Here is a 20,393-nt window from a genome sequence, read left to right as displayed (position 1 = left end):
AAGCAGTAGGTTGAAATTTGTTTCCCTAGTGGTCAACTGGTCGAAGTAGATTACTATGTAAGTGAAAAAAAATTAAAACTGCTATTGCGTCCTTTGACTTAGAACTCCATTTTTGTTCTGTTTTTAGAAATTCCTGGGGTGTTTATGCTCCTTTCTCACAGATGACTGTGGTAGAACACATATTTAGCATGCAAAAAAACATATTCTGAAGTTATTTGCAACATATTTCCACAATACCCAGAATTTAAAGCTGCCCTGGTTTTCACTTGAAAGAATCTTTGACACGTGGCACAAAACAACTGAATATTTTTGCTGCAATTTTGGTTTCAGCAGAATAGCTAAGTTCTGTGATCATTGTTGATTAAATGCCAACATTAGAGAGGCCAGCTTTCAAAGAAAATATTCTGAAACAAATCCTTCAGCTCCAAATTATTCACACAAAGGGTCAGAAGAGGACTTTGAGGACTAATTTTTTTTCAAATCCTTAAATCACTGATTGTTAATTTGAAATACAGAAATTACAGTTTGGTTGTTTTTCACTTCCTGATGCATACAGTATACAATTGTATATATTTTAAATAGGCTGCATAAGCAAACACAAGGAAATTTTGGATATTTGATTTGCATAATGCTGCAGAACAACCTGCAATGTGTTTTAAACTGGGACTGGGGTCAGAATAGCAGTTTTGCTTTAGTACCGCACAGCGATGTTCTGCACTCTTAAGCCCAAAAAAGGGTTGAAAGTCCTGGAATTCAAACTGACAGCTCTGTGGTCGATTGCCTCAGACAAGCTCACATTTATAAAACAGCCAGGCCTGACTTCCACCAGCATTTAGATCTGGCATGAACTGCATGCCAGTTTGTCAGACATTTCAGGTGTAGCTGCCAGGATGTAGGACGGCTGATGTAATTCCACTATCCGCACTTCTTGCAATAACATCGCCACAGAAGCTGGAGCACTTATGTCCACTGCCAGGGGGATATTTGATGGAGAGCAGAAAGAGGTGTGGACCTAGCAGAACTGGGGCCAAACCAGAAATCCTCTTTCCCTGTGCAGGTTGTTTAATTTGTATGTTACTAAAGCTGAGGAATTTCAGGGTCCTGCTGTTTCCCCAAAGTATAGAAGGTGTTTTCATCATTTTGCAAATTGTACTTCCAGTAGGGTGGTGCTCAGCTGGAACAATTACTTTGGCTGCCTTTGACTCCTTGCTGTCATCGAGTTGTTTGCTGAGTGGAGATTTGGGATAGAAGTCAGTGGAAGTTAAAGATCAGGGAAGATGGACAACAGCTGCCTGAATTGATATCATCCATTTTACAGCATCACCCAGGGACAACATTTTGTCTTTTGATTTGTAGTTTTTATTTCTGCTGGCTGTGGGCAACAAGCAGACCCCAGTTGAACAGTCTGGCTTCAAGATTGAAGCCATGAAGATTTGTTCCTTTGACAGGTGAGAGAGAGAGAGATTTCACAGAGCTTAACCTCCATGGAATTTCGCTTAAAGAAATGAGTGAGTTGGTTCGTGTCTGTGATATGGTAAATTGTACATGACATGGGCTCTTTGGGCCAAACGCCCTTTTGTCATTCACATCTGTATCTTTCTCACGATTAATCAAATCTACTTTATCTGTGTGCATGAGAGTTCAGACTATTATAATCCCATTAGGGACCAGTAACTTTTCATTTAAAAGTAGACAGAATTTCAAATCCTAGGTATTTATTAAGAGAATAAAGCCACAAGATTTTGCAGTTTTCACCAAAAAGAATTTGAAGATATATCCTCCGATTGCCCTCAACAACACCTCCAACTCAGCCTGGAAGCCCCTTTGCTGCTTGCCTGCAATGAGTTGTCAGGCAATCGGATTCCAACTCAAGTTCCAACGACTGCTCATCTCCCAGCCTCTCAATTGGCTCATCCAAAACCGCGTCCCACTGGGTTGGCCAGGCTGCACCCCGGCATCTAACCGCCTGCACGATCCCAGCTCTCCAGCTGTAATGAGCAGACAACCGATGATCGCCATGGGATTCTCTTTGCCCCAACTGCCAGCTTCAAAGAGCAGGCAGCTTCACTTAGCTATAACCCGCTCCTGGGCTTCTCTGAGCCCCAGCTTCCACAGACCCAGACTAAACTTGTCACGTGGGCTTTTCTTGCATGTCGTTCCCAGGTGCCGTGGACAGATTTCTGAGCTGCACACCCGTTCATGTGGGCAGCATTTTTCACGCCTTCTCCCCAGCCAAAGGGAACCCAGAGCTGAGCGCGTGCAGCCTATTCCCCGGCGCACTGTGCACTTGACTGGAACCCAGGGCGTACTGGGAGCTGTCGTCCCCAGCCTCCATCCCGAGAAAAATCACATTACTTAAAATACACGTGCACATTCTCGGTATTCATTTATCCCAAATTCACCATGTACTCCAACGACTTACACATTGTACTCCAATGAATTACACATTTATGTGGTAAAGTGGAGTACCCTGTACCTTTAAGACAATGCAAGTGGACTAACCATGTGACAGCACTGACCAATCACTGCACAGCGTGGGCTGCTGGTTAATGGAAGTCTAGAGCTGGAGGTGGTTTGGGGAGCACACAAGGATTAAGTGTTCTGCCCTCTGTTGCATTAAACAATCACAGTCTGTTCTTATGTCGGTCTCTCCGTTATTGATAGCGAGCATCAATTAACAAGTGTAAATGAAGGCGTGGAATTCGGGTTTACTCGACTAGTGAACTCAGACTCAAGACATAAAACTGGCACTGAGGATGAAATTAGCAAAAAAAAAAAAGCACTCTGATGGAGAATCCACAAGATGGGTGAGCGAAACATTAGAAGGAGAATCTGTACTTATGTTGTAAAATAGACGGCGACCAGAGCAGGTAGCAGTGCTACAGTTTTAAATTTTAATAAAAAGAGAAAAGGTAAAACCCCCCCCAGAATCGCTATTACGGGGATCCTGTCAAAACCGGAAAAGCAATGGAAATGCAGCACAGGCAAGCGGCAGCTGCAGAGACAGAGTTGAAAAAAAAAAGTGACTGCTCTTAAAACAGCAATACATTTAAAGAGGTACTTGCAAGAGAAATGGCAATGGACAGAAAATTATAAGAAACCCCAGAGAGAGGGAAACTCTGCAGAAGGCAAAACACGAATTAATCAATGGCAGTCAAGAAAGCCGCGGTGAGCCAAACACCTGAATTGGTCATGAACTGAGAAGCCATCAGAAGCACAGTCCCCTTGCAGTCGTTCACGATGCCACAGTTTAAGCGTGTCGATCCATTCGACCCCTTTGCAAATGACTGGTCTCGGTGTGTCGAACGCCCAGCGTTCTTGTTTTACCACTAATGACACCGCAGGGGAGGAGGAAGGCGGTGATTCTTTTGTCCTCTTGTGGGAGCAAAACATACGGGCTGATCCGCAGCCTCATTTCACCTAACACCCCTGACTCGAAGACTTTCGACGAGTTAATAAAAAATTGCACAAAACCACCTGAGACCAAAGCCCTCAGTTACTATGCAGCGCTTCAAGCTCAAATCAAGGAACAGGCTACCAGAGGAGACATTAGCTGACTACGTCGCTGTTTTAAGGGCATTAAATGAATGTTGCGAATTCAGAACGTCCATTAGTAATATGTTGAGAGACCAACAGGATGCAGGATTGGAGATGATACTATTCAAAGGCATTTGCTAGCCAAAGCTAATCTACACTTCAATAAGGCATCAGAATTAGCTACAGCCATGGAGAGTGCTGTTAGAAATTCGGAAACTGTAAGAGTTGCACAAAATGGGTCCGTCCATCTGATAGGGTGGGACAGACCAGCAAACAAAAGGTGCAAAAACATCGGACCCCACAGAAAGGCGGGATCTAATGCACAGATTAGTAAAAAAAAAACACCAATACCACAATGAAAACCCACAAAATGAATGAGAGAAATGCATCCAGTGGGTGATCGACATTTCAAACAAGTCGAATGCTTCTTCTGTTACCGCTATGGTCGCATAAGGTGGCACTGCAGAGATAGGCTGAGACAGCATTTTAAAGAAAAAGGGAGAAATTGTGACATATGTCTCATGGAAGAACTGAAAGGAATAGAATCAGACATCCATTCATTATATAATCTGAAAGTGGGTAGAACCGGACCAATCCAAGTAGTCATTATAGTCAATGGACAACCCAGTAAGATGGAAGTTGATACTGGAGTGTCAATGTCTGTCATTGGAGAGCATACATTCAGACACTTGAATAAAGGAACCCATCCTTTTAAGATTGAAAGTTTTGGACACCTAACTGAAAACATGCATGGGTGAAGAAAAATAAGACCAAAAAGGATATGTCAAGTCAAGGTGCAGTATGAGAAACAGTCTCCAAAATTATCCCTATATGTAATGTCAGGCAAGGTACGGAGTCTCCTCGGAAGGAACTGGCTGGGAGAGATAAATCTTGAGGGCTCGCTAAGTTCCCAATTGGAAACCAGAAGCGTTACTGCAGGAAAAATGAGTGCGTGAAGACTCAGCGGGAAAAGCCAGTAGAAGTGTTACACTGGGACCGAGTTCAAGCGGAAGTCAGCATCCTTTGAAAAGAAAAGGAAAACCTGTTAAAGGACTTTCGTGTGCTACAAAATTCAAATCAGCTCCCAATTTGTGCCACTGGAAAGATAAAAAGAAAAGGAAGAGTTAAACCTGTCTCTGGCCAAGTTAAGGAACAAATTGGCTGAGAAGGAGCAACTATATGAGATTCTCCAGGAAACTATTAATGAGCATCGGAAAGAATTTAAAGAACTGAAGCAGTAACTGCGTAAAAGCCCCGAAGGTTTAAAACTAGAAGGCCTTGAGTTCCAGAAGAGCTGTCGGAAAACCCAAATATTGAGTTCACTCACGTTCAGCTCACGCCTGAGTCTAGTCCAGTTAATAGTGAAATTAAAGATACAGATCAGCGCTACCAAGGACATGCAGGAAAAAAGAAAGAGGAATTATTGACAATCCTTGAAAAGAAAAACAACATTTTTTCCTCTCTGTGCTTTGTGCTTGTTGAACCTAGTGGACAACAGTCCCCTGAAAAGGGGGTCTCAGAAAAATCAGCCGAAGTTGTTGAATTGCAGCGCTAAAAAGTCCAAGAAAACTTCCTGAGAGACTTGATTTGTAAATAGTTATTAGCATAAATAGTTCTCGTTATTAAGTTTGTCAGGAGGCTCGGTCCCCTGCCTGACATTTTTAAGTAAAGGGGGAGGGATGTGGTAAAGTGGAGTACCATGCACCTTTAAGAGAGTGCAAGTGGACTAGCCATGTGACAGTACTGACCAATCAATGTACAGCGTGGACTGCTGGTTAACAAAAATCGAGAGCTGGAGGTGGTTGTGGGATCATGCAAGGATTTAGTACACTGCCTTCTGTTGCAATAAACAATCACAACTTGTTCTTATGTTGGTCTTTCTCTGTTATTGATAGCGAACATCAACTAACAAGTATATATGCAGGTGTGCAATTCAAATTACTCGACTAGCGAACTCATAGACTCGACATAAAAAGTTGCTTATTCTGTATTGATTTATATCCATTTGTCCTCTAACTGTTAAAACTATTTGCAGACATAAGGCTGTTTACTTTTCAAAAGGGGCCTTGAGCTAGTAATAGTGTGTTTCATAGCTCTTTTACTGGGTATATTGAAGGACAGAAAACAGAGAATAGGAGTAAAATGGATGCTTCATGGATTGCCAAGTAACATTCCCAAGAATTTGTACAGAAACCATAAACATAAATGATTTAGAGATATGCTTAGAAGTAAAATCAACATTTGTAGACACCACCAAAGTAGGAGCACAACACACTTAGGAAGAGCACCAAGAGGATCCAGTTAGGCATGTAGCAAATACAGTTCAACATAGAACATAGACTAAAGGGCACATTGCTCAAAGAAGATAATCAGAAGGCTCTAAATACAATCATAGACAGTTTTAAAAGCAGGTTACTGATAGAAAATGCAATAACAAGGTCAAATGGCATTGTGTTGTTTATACGTTGAACATTGAGCACTAAAGAGATAACGATGAACCTGTTCACAACACTGATTAAACTACAATTGGTGTGCTGTCTGCAGATTCAGATACCTCTTTCATAGAAAGGATGTTAACCGCCATTGGCAATTCATCAGGGTAGTTAGGAAGAAAAACTAGGAAAAAACTAGGGCACTGTTCACCAGAGCACAGAACGTTTAAAATGACAAATAGAAAATTATTAAGTCCACTAGTCTCTGTTTCATTAACAAAGTGGTGTTAATTTAGAATTTTTAATAGAAGCAAAAAATGGAATTTTAACTTTATTCCTCACAAAAAAGTGTCTCAAAATACAGAATGCGTCATCTCTAATAGCCATTGAAGTTCAAGCAATCATAATATTAGGGAGGGAGCTGAATAAACACAGAATAATAATAAAAGGGCCCAGGGAAAAAGCAGCAAATGGGTTTAAACCAGGTAGCTCCAATATGAAGCTGGCATTAATACAATGAGTCAAATGCCCTCCTTCTCTACTGACGTGTCTATGATTTAACATAAGGGAGTTTTAGAAATAAATAAAACATATTACAACAGTAAAGCGACAATGTCTTTATGAAGATGACCTCTTCCCGTGCTTGCAAAATACTGACACCCGCAATTTTTGTGAAAATGGGATTGGGGCAGTTGTTCCTCACAACAAACAAGCCAATATCACTGTAATCTTACTGAAACTATAAAACGAAGATCCTGTGCCAGCAGATTTCTTTGAACAGCACTATTCAATTATTAATCAGGACATTCTTTAGTACACCATGTCTTAATTTAAACTGAAAAGGCTGCATTTTTAATAGATATCTAGACATCATACTGGTTTGATCTTAGCGTCTTCCCCTTCAAAAAACAATAAATCATCTAAGGCAACAATAGTTTGCTAAATCCCAGATCATTTCATAACTGAAAAAGAATAATCGACCTGCTTTCGAGACTCATCTGATGCAGTTCAATAACTAACCACTAGAGGGTAGATTTGAGCAGCACAAGCTGATTAATTCTCAGATGATCTTCCAACCCTCTGGTGAAAGGCCCAATGTTTAGGCAACTTGCTGTGTGGGTTTTATCACAGGCAGGAGCATGAATATGAATTACTACATGATTGAACTGCCCAGTAAACTGGGACTGTTAGCTGATGTTGGGAACATTCAATTCAAAATACAAAAGAGGTACATGTTACAAACACAATGACACTCACAAAGTAATAAACTTTCATGTCAAAATGTAAATATATTTCTAAAATCTGTGTATCATAAAAATGCAAAGTACTTAAGTAATGAAGTTAAGTACAGACCAAATATGGTTTCGGGATCAGTGTTTTTGTAGAGAACAAAAATTTTTACAATATGAACCTCGGGATCAATGAAGGGTCTACAGAGACCCATTGTTAAATGTATAACCTTGCTGATATCTGGTGATTTGACCTTACTGAAACAATCCAAACATACCTAGTTTTGGTAAATGCTCTTTGTAGTAGTAGCCTCCTGCAGAATCTGTGACATACTTTAAATCAACCTTCCCTTTGTGACCCATTCGGTAGACGTTGGTTGTCCCGTTTGACCAGGTGACACTTGAAACACTTCGTCCTGACTCAGTATCCCAGCCACGAATATCAACTACTTTCCCAATTTTGCCTTCCCCACCTATAAAGCAAAATGACTTTTTACAAAAATGTATAATTAAAGGTCCTTCACCTCTTTCACTATTAATAACTCTTTGCTGTATAGTGTCAAAAGCAGCAGTTAATATGAGTTTGCAGTTGTACCATAATAAAATTGAAAATCCAAAGTTAAGAGATAAAAGACCTTCAAAATCCAGCACACGGTAAACGACCAAAGACCTGTGCTTTAGAACTATAACTACCAAGCAGCACAACAGCCTAGTAATGTGAACACCATGGGCATTTTGAATGTGAATCAAACCCCCCAATGTCACTATCGACATATATCTGCATGCAATTTTATCATCAAAAGTCCCCATGTTGTTCACATTCAAAGGACATCCAACAGGTTGTCCACAGCATACAAGTTACTTCTGCCTTCATTTGCATTCAGGTAAAGTGGAGTTCAGGTTGACTGCATGGTTTAATGGTTGCAAAATAACCAGCTCAGTTTGAATAGGACTAATAGAAGCTGAATTTGTTACTCCAATTAAACCTACAGATTGTATCAAACAACTGCACATTTTTCTCCAACAATGTCCAGACTTCTAATTTAGATAACAATCCAGTCAAATGGAGCAACTGAATGTCCTGAATGGTTCCAAATCACTTCTGTTTAAATTAGGCTAAGAATTCTGAAAGGGTTTTGGAGGAGTATGCTATTCCACTGGGGAACTTGTTAATACATTCAAAACAAAACCCTTTATTCTGGGGGTTTGGTGGTTGCTGATTCAACATGGGCAGATGAGTTTTAATACCTCTAAGGAGGTGCTTATTTGAAATTTTTTTGCACTTAATATTCATGGAGATTTAGACTCATGGAGTGACTAATAGCTGGATTTCACCAGCATAAGGTCCAACTGCAGCCCATGATAATGATAAATGATCTGCAAGATACTATTCTTCTCTCTGTGGGTAACCACGGAATATAGTATAGTTCAAAAACTGTCCCTTGCAAGAAGACAGTGATCCTGAAATTGCACCGTGGGATACTGGCATACAAGCATCTAAAGTCACAGCCTGAAATTCCCTCTCTGCAACTTCAGGAAAGTCATGGGTTAATGTCGGCACTAAAATAACACAGAACTTTAGATGGATATTAGTATCACATGGAATTTTATAGGAGCAGCCATTTCCTTACTGACATTTCAATAATTGCTTAAAGAAATAATTTGAACTGGCAGGGCCACATCTAGGCCATTGCTCAAATGAAGTCAGGAAATTCTTATTTTCCAATACATCAGACATACCACTGGATGGAACCAATTCCAATGATGTTCTTCTGGAAATGTTAGACAAAAATAAACAATGGTCCAGTTATTCCAGTGCTGCTGGTAAGATCCAGTCCAGAATAAAGTCAGGAGTATTTTGTTTATTCATTCATGGGATGTGGGTGTCGCTGGCTAGACCAGCATTTATTGCCCATCTCTAATTGCCCTTGAGAAGGTGGTATGGGCTACCTTCTTGAACAGCTGCAGTCCAGGTGGTGTAGGAAAACTCACAGTGCTGTTAGCAAGGGAGTTCCAAGATTTAGACCCAGCAACAGTGCAGGAATGGCGACATAGTTCCAAGTCAGGATGGTTGGAGGGGAACCTGAAAATGGTGGTGTTCCCTTGCATCTATTGCCCTTGTCCTTGTAGGTAATAATGGTCACTCATGGGGCTGTAAGATGCTGTCTAAGGAGTCTTGGTGAGTTGCTGCAGTGCATCTTGTAGATGGTACACACTGCTGCTACTGTTTGTCGGTGGTGGAGGGAGCGAATGTTGAAGGTGGTGGATGGGGTGCCAATCAAGCGGACTGCTTTGTCCTGGATGGTGTCGAGTTTCTTGTTGGAGCTGCATTCATTCAGGCAAGTGGAGAGTATACCTGCATATTCCTGACTTGAGCCTTGCAGATGGTGGATAGGCTTTGTGGCGTCAGGTGGTAAGTTATTATTGCTGCAGAATTCTTGTAGCCACAGTATTTATATGGCTGGTTGGGTTCAGTTTCTGGTCAATGATAATCCCCAGGATGTAGCTAGTGGAGGATTCAGTGATGGTAATGCCACTGACTGTCATGGGGAGATGGTTAGATTCTCTCTTGTTGGAGATGGTTATTGCCTGGCACTTGTATAGTACAAATGTTACTTGGCACTTATCAACCCAAGCCTGAAGGTTGTCCAGGTCTTGCTGCATATACACACAGAATGCTTCCGTATCTGAGGATTCGCAAATGATGCTGAACATTGTGCAATCATCTGCAAAATCCCCACTTCTGACCTTATGATGAAGGGAAGGTCATTGATGAATCAGCTGAAGATGTTGGGACCCAATACCCTAGCCTGAGGAACTCCTGCAGCTATGTCCTGCAGATGGTCATCCTCCAACAACCACAACCATCTTGCTTTGTGCTAGCTATGACTCCAACCAGTGGAGAGCTTTCCTCCCGATTTAATCAGGCAGAGTTAACATGGTTTTGTAAAAGGGGAATCATGTTTAACCAATTTATTTGAATTCTTTGAAGGAGTCACATGCGCCGTGGATAAAGAGGAGCCGGTGGATGTGCTGTACTTAGGTTTCCAGAAGGCACTGGATAAAGTGCCACACCAAAGGCTACTGCAGAAAATAAAAGCTCATGGGTAACATATTGCATGGATAGAAAATTGGCTGGCTAATAGGAAGCAGAGAGTTGGCATAAATGGGTCTTTTTCTGGTTGGCAGGATGTGATGAGTGGTGTGCCAGGGATCAGCGCTGGGGCCTCAACTTTTTACAATTTATATAAATTACTTGGATGAAGGGACCAAAGGTATGGTTGCTAAATTTGCTGATGACACAAATATAGGTTGGAAAATAAATTGTGAAGAGGACGTAAGGAGGATACAAAGTGACATGGATAGGTTAAGTGAGTGAGCAAAGATCTGGCAACTGGAGTATGATGCAGGCAAATGTGAAATTGTCCATTTTGTCAGGAAGAATAAAAAAGAAGCTTATTATCTAAACGGTGAGAGATTGCAGAGCTCTGAGACTCAGAGGGATCTGGGTGTCCTGGTGCATGAATCACAAAAGGTTAGTATGCAGGTACAGCAGGTAATTAGGAAACTAATAGAATGTTATCATTTATTGTGAGGGGAATTGATTACAAAAGTCAGGAGGTTATGCTTCAGCTGTACAAGGCGTTGGTGAGACCACATCTGGAGTATTGTGTACAGTACTGGTCTCCTTATTTAAAGAAAGATGTAAATGTATTAGAAGCAGTTCAGAGAAGGTTTACTAGACTAATACCAGGAATGGACAGGTTTTCATATGAGGATAGGCTGGACAGGTTAGGCTTGTATCCACTGGAGTTTAGAAGAGTAAGAGGTGACTTAATTGAAACCTTTAAGATCCTGAGGGATCTTGACAGGGTGGATGTGGACAGGAAGTTTCCTCGTGTGAGAATCTGGAACTAGGGGTCACTGTCTAAAAATATGGGGTCATTCATTTAAGACAGAGATGAGGAGAATTTTTTTTCTTTGAGGGTTGAGGTCTTCCTCAAAAGGCAGTGGAAGCAGAGTCTTTGAATATTTTTAAGGCAGAGCTAGATAGATTCTTTATTAACAAGGGGGTGAAAGTTTATTGGGGGTAGGCAGGAACATGGGGTTGAGGTTACATTCTGATCAGCCATGATCTTATTAAATGGTGGGGCAGGCACAAGGGGCTGAGTGGCCTATTCCTGCTCCTGCTCCTAATTTGTATGTTGCTTCCCATTGACTTCAGTTTTTCCAGGGCTCCTTGATGCCACATTCTGTCAAATGCAGCCTTGATATCAAGACCTCATCTCTTGAGTTCAGCTCTTCTGTCCATATTTGGACCAAGCCTGTAATAAGGTCAGGAGCTGAGTGGCCCCGAACCCAAACTGAGCGTCAGTGAGCAGGTTACTGCTGTGTAAGTCCGCTTGATAGCACTGTCGACGATACCTTTCATCGTTTTGGTGACTATTGAGAGTAAACTGATGGGACAGTAATTGATTGGGTTGGATTTGTGCTGCTTTTTCTGGACATACATAACTGGGCAATATTCCACATTGCCAGGTACCAATGTTGTAGCTGCACTGGAACAGCCTGGCTAGGGTCACAGCTAGTTCTGGAGCACAAGTGAGTAGTTTAATTGTCCAGCACCATTCATGGCTGGATGCGGCAGGACTGCAGATCACAGATCTGATCAGTTGGTCTTGGGATCACTTAGCTCTGTCCATCTATTGCATGCTGCTTCTGTTGTTTGGCATACAAGTAGTCCTGTGTTATAGCTTCACCAAGATGACATTTCATTTTTAGGTATGCCTGGTTCTGCTCCTAGCATACCCTCCTGCATTCTTCAAGCATAACCCTGCATAAACCAGGGTTGATCATACAGCTTGATGGTAATGGTTGAGTGGGGAATATGCCGGGCCATGAGGTTACAGATTGTGGTCAAACGCAATTCTGCTTTGGCTGATGGCCCACAGCGCCTCATGGATGCCCAGTTTTGAGCTGCAAAATCTGTTTGAAATCTATCCCAACTAGCACATATGGTAGTGCCACACAGTACAATGGAGGGTATCCTCAATGTGAAGGTGAGACTTCATCCTCCACAAGGACTGTGCGCAGGTCACTCCTACCAGTACTGTCATGGATAAGTGCATCTGCGACAAGTAGATTGGTGAGGACGAGGTCAAGTATGTTTTTCCCTCTTGTTGGTTCCCTCACCACCTGCTGAAGACCCAGTCTAGAAGCTATGTCCTTTAGGATTCGGCCAGCTCAGTCAGTAGTGATACTACCGAGCTACTCTTGGTGCTGGACATTGAAGTCCCTCATCCAGAGTACATTCTGTGCCCTTGCCGCCCTCAGTGCTTCCTCCAAGGGTTGTTCAACATGGAGGAGCACGGATTCCTCAGCTGAGGCGAGTGGTGGGGGCAGACAGGGGGAAAGAGGCAACTGGTGGTAATCAGCAGGAGGTCTCCTTGCCCATGTTTGACCTGATGATATGAGACTTCACGGGGTTCAGAGTCCATGTTGAGGACTCCCAGGGCAACTCTCTCCCAATTGTATACCACCAAGCCACTCCCTCTGGTGGGTCAAACCCAGGTGACGTCTGGGACATTATCTGTATGATGCCATGAGTATGATTTATCTGTGGGACAAGCCCCCAGATGTTAGTAAGGAGGACTCTGCAGGGTCGACAAAGCTGGGTTTGCCATTGTTGTTTCCGGTGCATAGGTCAATGCCAAGTGGATCATCCAGTTTCATTTCTTTTAGACTTCGTGGCAGTTTGATACAACTGAGTAGCTTGCTGGGCCATTTCAGAGGGCATTTAAGAGTCAACCACATTGCTGTGGGTCTGGAGTCACACGTAGGCCAGACCAGGTAAGGATGGCAGATTTCCTTCCCTGAAGGACATTAGTGAACCAGACTGGCTTTTGTGACAATCGACGACAGTTTCATTGTCACTACTATTAAATAATAATTACTAAATTATTATTTACAGAAATAAATACATTTCTGGATTGACTTATTTTTTCCACCAGCTGCCATGGTGGGATTTGAACCCGTGGGCCTCTGGCTAGTAGTCCAGTGACATTACCACTGTGTCACCACCTCCCCTGGAGTGTCCAATTGCACTCTTTTGAAACAAGCATAAAGGTGGGTTCATGTCCCTTTTAGATCAGAATCTACCTTTTATAAAAGTTCAGATTACACAAATCTATGATTCCGTCTAGACTGAGGTTCCTCAAACAGCGTGTAATTAAAAGCCACATTGGCAGTTTTATCATATGACCACCAAAACAGAATCGCTTAGGCAATAGTATTTGGCCTTAAGGAACCAGACATCTGTTTTAGCCTCTAAATGGGTATCGTGCATACAACCGTGACCAGAAAGCTGAAACATCGTTCTTTGAATCATTAAAAAAAAATCAGCACATTTTTTTATAATTAACTCCATTTCTTTTCTTTGAATGAAGAATCCAGAGATATGAGTAATGTACGCAAATGAAGAAGCTGCAGATCTGATATATGCAATTCACAGAGAGACTGCCATAAAACAAGAGATGCCAGCTGTTACCACCTCCTGCCATTATTAATAATTCAATTGAGCTGGCGAAAACAATGTGCTCACCATCTTGATTGCCCCAGTCCCAATCTGGCCCTCGAACAACTTTACTACCCTGGAAGATCCCCTTTAGTACAATTCTTGGCAAATTCTGCCGCGGACCAACAGGAACACTGTGCAAACAGAGAGAAGAAAACAAAAGTAAAAAATTAACACTGCCGGCAAAGAGGCTACAATAAAAACGATAGAGTATTAGAATATTACTGTGCTTTTCATAAATTGTATCAGTTTCGAAAGCTTCAGGCTTAACTAATGGTCGAGACGACAGCGTGGTAGGAACTCATTTTTAGGTAACGAGCTTAACTCTATGAATACTAAGAGCTGGGGATGCACAATTTTGAAAGTCTGAATTAAGTTATGAACTGGTCATTCGATACTCTTTTCTAGTTGTCAAACATGGTTTCCCATAGACTAGCATGTCTTATAGCTCATTGCACACAAATATTTTAAATGATCAACATAAAATATAGATTTGTCCAACAATTTTAATTTGCAACATAAAATTAAATAGATCCTGAAAAAACAAATTATTTTCAGGAGCTTTCTACTCATTAACAAATTACACAGAGAAGTTAAGCCAATATTAATTTATAGTCAAAACAAAAGCAAGGGACACTTTGTGTGGCAGCTTACCTGTCAAGGATGGCTTTTGACAAATTATAAAATATTACTTGTATATATTATTTCAAGAAACTCTGAGACATTTAAGATTTTGTGCTTCAACAGAAATTGGATACAAAGATCTCCAATTTGTACCGTAAATGACAATATATTTCTCTTCCCTTACCATTGCTTCTCCCCTCTCCTGCATAAGTACTGACTTTGGAAAGAGAGCGCAAAACATTCCTGGTCTAAATGGGTTTGTCGGCCCCAATCCCTGATGATGAACTTGATCGGACTTGGCGTAGACCTCTTGTTGTTACTCATGGGTGGGAAGATCAGAAGTCAGAGTCAGGCCCTGTGCGGAGATGGTGACTTGGGAGAAGCTGGAGAACAATGGCTATTTTTCCCAGTTGGTTTCACAAAAAACCAAATCCTATCCAGATTAGGGTCAATACCATTGAAAGCTTTTGAACAGATCAGCCAGACTCTCCATTATATTCCGTAATGCTCTTATTAAAGTAACAGGAGGAATAATGCTCTGAATGGAAGGCTTGGTGCTGTGGAAAAACAGAAGTTTTGGTGGGGTGGTGGGCTGCTGCAGATTTGCAGGGCAGTAAAGGTAGCGCCTCAGGTTAAGGTGGTCAAAAAACTAACAGAATTCTAGGTCTAACCTCAAAAGCTATGGATTATAAAAATTAAGAGGAAATGATGAGCAACATAAAACCTTAGTAATACCTCAATTAAAACACTGTGGGTAGTCTGAATTCCACTTAATAGGAAGCATATTAAAGTTAGAGAGAGGGTACAATGTCCATTCACTGGGAAGCTGCTTGGTATGAAGTAATATAAATTCAAAGACTTGAATAATTGCCTTTTTTTCATTAGACTAACATAGATTGAGGTAACATAATAGAAGTGGTTAAAATTCTGAAAGGATGATACAGGGGAGATGGATCCAAACTATTTTCAGTAGTTGAAGGATCAGGAAAGGGGGCCATAGATGCACAATTAAATGAAAGATTTAGAAGAGAAATTAGGATAAACTTCTTTACACCAAGTTGAGGCAGAAGCTACTGTCAACATTCGAGATTAGGCTCGGTAAGTAGATGAAGGAAAAGGGTTGAAGTAATATGGGAACAGGATGTTTAGGGTAATTGGAGCTAATTGCCCGAGTGGAGAATAAACAACATGGACTGATTGGGCCTGTTTTCATGCTGAAACTTGTGTGTCAGTATCTGAAAGAAGAGGTAACAGCAACACATTGCTTGCAAGAGGACTGCAAATGAACATATGAATTAGGAGCAGGAATATGCCATTTGGACCCTCAAGCCTGCTCTGCCATTCAATAAGATCATGGTTGACCTGATTGTGGCCTCAATTCCACATTTCACCTACCCCCAATAACATTTAACTCCCGTTAGTCAAGAATCTACCTACCTCTGCCTTAAAAATATTCAATAACAGTATCTCCACCGCTCTCTGGGGGACAGAGTTCCAAAGATTCACAACCCTCAGAGAAAAATATTCTTCTCATCTCCACCTTAAATGGGAGACCCCTTATTATTAAACTATCCCCCCTGATTCTAGTCTCTCCCAGAAGGGGAAACATCCTTTCTGCATCCACCTTGCTTGGCATATTAATCTTGAGCTGCAGAAATATGTTTCAATCAATTTATAAAATAGATTGACATTTAAACACTTTTGCTTTGTGTCATATTTATTAGACAACACTCTGTCTCCCATGTCATCACTCAAGCACCGTCAACACTTGATTTATATGGGTAACTTGTCAGTTATACTGACTATAATAACACATGCATTGCTTCACCTCAGTCTTGCTCCCCAATACTGCATAGAGCTTGCTATTTATTCTCTCCTCTAAACATTGATCCTGTTGGGGGATATTTCCATGGATGCTGAATGCCACCCAGGACAATGGATAATTAGTCATGTGAGAGTTTTTACACAATGTTTATAGGCTATTTGATTTAGTTCATAACCAAATGTTGACACACACCATATTTCCTTGCAGGATACTCTGGACAGCAAAAAGGAGCATGAACTCAGGATGGTTGTTTCTCTCCATAAACCAGGGACTCTAAAATCACTTGTAGGACCCTTCTGCCACCTGAGCTGAGTTAACTCAGCACAGAACAAGGACCTCTCTCGTCAGTAAGGCTAAACTTCCTGAGCCATCAGGGAAACGACCACTGAAAATTTATCATTTCAGCCCATTTTATTTACAAGGTGAATTGTCACAAATTCCTGAATAAGGCAAAGAGGAAAGCTATTTTGGCCCATCAAAATTCTTCTCCCTTCCTCTCTAAATGGGCTGCTGAGGCTCCTCATCTTTGGAGAGAGAAGGCAGGATCAATAAGCATAACGTGACCTTCTAGTCAATGTTATTTCATGCATCAACCGGTGATGGACAATGTGATGGAGGAGATAGATGATTTAGTTTCCCGGGTGAAGCAGCCCTCCAGCACAACAGCTGAGGCCCGACAAAACTCATGATGTATGAAGCAACGGGTCATTCAGGAACCGAGACATGGCACAGCGAGATTATATACCACACATTAATAAATCATAGTTTAATAAAGACTTCCAAAATAATATTTTTCTAGCTCGACATGGAGAAATGACAGGATTTAAAATTTTCAAAAGTAGTAACAATGGAAAACACAGTAAATAAGAAGCCAAGCAACATACCCATATGGAGCAGAGGGAACATCGAGGAAAGGACAAAGATTAGAAAGAATGATATAAGAAAAGGATTAGATACACAAAAGTACACACCTCAAAAATATTTCCTTTAATTCACAAATTCAATTTACTGCAGACCAGGGGAAAACAGCAAAATGACGAGAGTCTGTTTTATGCAAACCTCTGCCTGGTCTTCACACAGTTGGTGTTAATCACTGGAAACAAAGATACTGACATGCAAAGATCGATAAATGATGTCACTGTGTATTGCCAGGAATTCTAAATTTTCCTAAAGGAATGTTTAAGTGTAGAAGCAGCCCTCATACACTTTTCACTGACCATCAAGGCAATTTGTTACATACTAACTATCCACACTGTCTTATTTGCTGGGATGACAGATTTAGAATATCTATCACAGAAATTTCACTGTTACAAACCCATTTTTCAGGCCCTTTGTGATTTCCCAAAATAATCCCCAAAATGGTGAGCCTGAAGCTTGTGCACATTTAGAATCACATGCGATCTGACATTAGGTCAGAACAAATAAAAAAAGTCCTTATTCGAATGAGGTCCCAGGCCCAACATTTGGGGCTCCTCAGACCTTTCCATCCACAAACATATGTACCCTGTGTGAGGGAATGGCCAAAAATACCAAACTTCTATGTTGTTGTCTTTACTAAATCCATAATTTTACATTATTATATACAGGTTTTTCAGTTGACTAGCTTGAGTGTCTCAGATATGGTTGTACGCATGTTCCTCCTTCTTCCTTATTAAAATAGTAATTCCCCACAGTATGTTTACCAGATAGCTCCCTCTTCCACATCTTCCCTTAATTTAGTTTTGATTTGCCTTGGCACTTGACATTCTCTCAGGTCAAAGGCTTTGACATTATTAATTGCAGTCTGTTTCCCAGCTCATTTATCATCTTCTCTTTCTATCCTGGAAGGTTTCACTTACTGAGTGTGTGATATATACCTGTCTCTTTTGCTCATGCTATTTTAGATTTCCCTGAGACCAACATCATACAAGACCCATCATTCTATATAGCCCTGACAGACCAGCTCACATGTAAACCAAACCATCCCAATACTACAAGAAAATAAAGGACGACTATATTAAAATCAGTTATGCCATCACCATACCATCACAGTGAATTCTGACATAAATCCACTTGCATTTGATGAACTGTAGAATAACAGCCATACGTTTTACCATCATGATTGCTTGGTTTTGCTCAGGTCCAGCAAATTAATTACTTCGTCCAATATAGATTCGGATTCACCTGTATAACAAACCTTACAATGCCTACATTTCCATGACATAGCACTCACAAAGGCCAGCTGGCTCTGTTCTGCATTACAATCAGTACAGACTGCCAGAAGGATCAAGGATAAAGTCATGAGGCTGGAGCTCTGGTTGCAAGGATAAATCCTAAAGCTTCAGTTCATTTACCTTTCAATGTTCAGATGGTCAAAAAATAGCATATATATTATATATACATATATTCAAGCTTCAGGTAAAGCTGCAGATTATGTGTACACAGCCAACATTAAGAGCTATTGATGAGGATGGTGGTGGGGGTGGTGGAGGGAGAGAGGATGGTGGTTTGTGGAGGTAGGAGAACCACATGCACTCAGCTATGGAGCCAATGCAATCTACCTGATTGTTCAGCTGTCACTTGTCTATCTGTCTCTCTCTCTGTTCACAGAGCCCAACAGCAGTTAACTGCTTACATTGTGGAGAAGCAATTGTAGGATATTTACAAGTGAAATTTAACAGTTCTCAATAATGAACACAAGACTACTTTATTAGCACAAACCTACAGATAAACTTCATGCTAATTTTATGCCAAAATATGTTCTTCTGTTAAATTTGATTGTCTTTTTTCTACAGTGATACACAATTCAGGTTATCGAAGGCTTGGTCAGGCCATTATGTGGAGTGTGTTGAAATGTTGCGTTATCCCAGAGAGGGGTATCAGAAGCAAAACACTGTGTGGAAATAGAAGGAAAGAGTAGAAAGACATTATTTACACACAAGCTGACCTTCAGACTAGTACTTCAACTATTTGTTAATTTGAGCAATACATCAGAATGCTCAGCCACCTTTTCTAACTCTTCCAATCTAGTTTTTCTAATGACTGTCTCTATTAGCCTTCCTGGTAGATTGTTATCCTCTCTGTAAAACGTTGTTTCTTATATCTGTTCTAAATTTACTTCTCAAGTTTAAATGAATGCTCTCTACGCCTACGAGCCTTACTTTCTTGGAAGCAATATTGTGGGTTCACCTTGTCTTTACCTTTAACATTAATTAGACTTTGATCAACTATGGAACCTGAGCTTCTTTAACCTTTCTTTTGAATCCACATTTCTTGGTGATCATTCCTGAGGCTCTTTTCTGCACTTGCTCCAGGGTACATACATCCTTTTTGGACTTCATGACCGGAATTGAAATGACTGCTCTTAAGATGATCTAATGTACTGCTTTAGAATGATCTCTGTAGATGTATATTCTGTTCTCCTATCTGTGTCTCATTGCTTTATTAATTGATATGTTGCATTTCCACATGTGTGCTTGTGACAAATCAATGATAAAACCCAAGTTCCTATTGAAATCTCCTTATGCTAATTTATTCCATTCATTCTATACTTGCATCACACATCTTGTTACAATTATGAGCTTTATATGATTGTTGTGTGTTGGGGTGGTGTCTTTAAGGTAAAATGAAGAGAGTCAGGTGATCTGTTCTGAAGTCAGCCCGACAGCAAGCCTGGGTGGTTTGATTGTTAGAGATTAAAGGGAGCCCAGGTTGTCTTACTAGGAAGAAGGTGTAAGGCATTTACACTTTGAGACAATGACAGCAGCCTGTGTGTTAACAGTGGATAGACTGTAAGTCTCCAGAGTCCCAGAGAATGTTGGGTTGTGAACAACTGTGCTTTAAACTATCCATTTACTTCCAAGATAAAACAGAGTTGGGGTCTAAAGGATAGCTAATCAGCATTTCTACCCGGATACAATGGCAGAGTGGTAATGTCACCAGTAATCCAAATGCCCAGGAGACATGGGTACAAATCCAACCACAGTAGCTGGTGGAATTTAGACTTAATTAATAAACCTGGAATTATAAAGCTCATCTCACTAATGGTGATCATGACAGCTATCATCGATTGCTGTAAAAGCCCATCTGGTTCACCAATGCTCTTTAGAGGAGGAAATCTGCCATCCTTATCTGGCCTGGCCAACATGTGACTCCAGACCAACAGCATGTAGTTGACTCTTAACTGCCCTCTG

The 20,393-nt window shown here is 41.0% G+C and overlaps 1 protein-coding gene across 2 annotated transcripts in view; it reads right to left on the bottom strand.

Moving 5' to 3' along the window:
• The window catches only part of mib2 (MIB E3 ubiquitin protein ligase 2), a 273,357-nt gene that overhangs the window by 56,545 nt on the left and 196,419 nt on the right, over positions 1-20,393 (bottom strand). For both annotated transcript variants that reach the window (XM_041206822.1, XM_041206821.1), the window contains exons 4-5: positions 13,800-13,906; positions 7,477-7,671 (exon numbers count right to left, since the gene is read on the bottom strand). In XM_041206822.1, coding sequence (XP_041062756.1) covers positions 7,477-7,671; positions 13,800-13,906 — 302 coding nt within the window. The remainder of the gene's footprint in view (positions 1-7,476; positions 7,672-13,799; positions 13,907-20,393) is intronic.

This window comes from Carcharodon carcharias, chromosome 15 (assembly GCF_017639515.1).
Source record: "Carcharodon carcharias isolate sCarCar2 chromosome 15, sCarCar2.pri, whole genome shotgun sequence".
NCBI lineage: Eukaryota > Metazoa > Chordata > Chondrichthyes > Lamniformes > Lamnidae > Carcharodon > Carcharodon carcharias.
The sequence above is the reverse complement of the archived record's forward strand: the minus strand, read 5'-3'. Positions and strand labels throughout refer to the sequence as shown.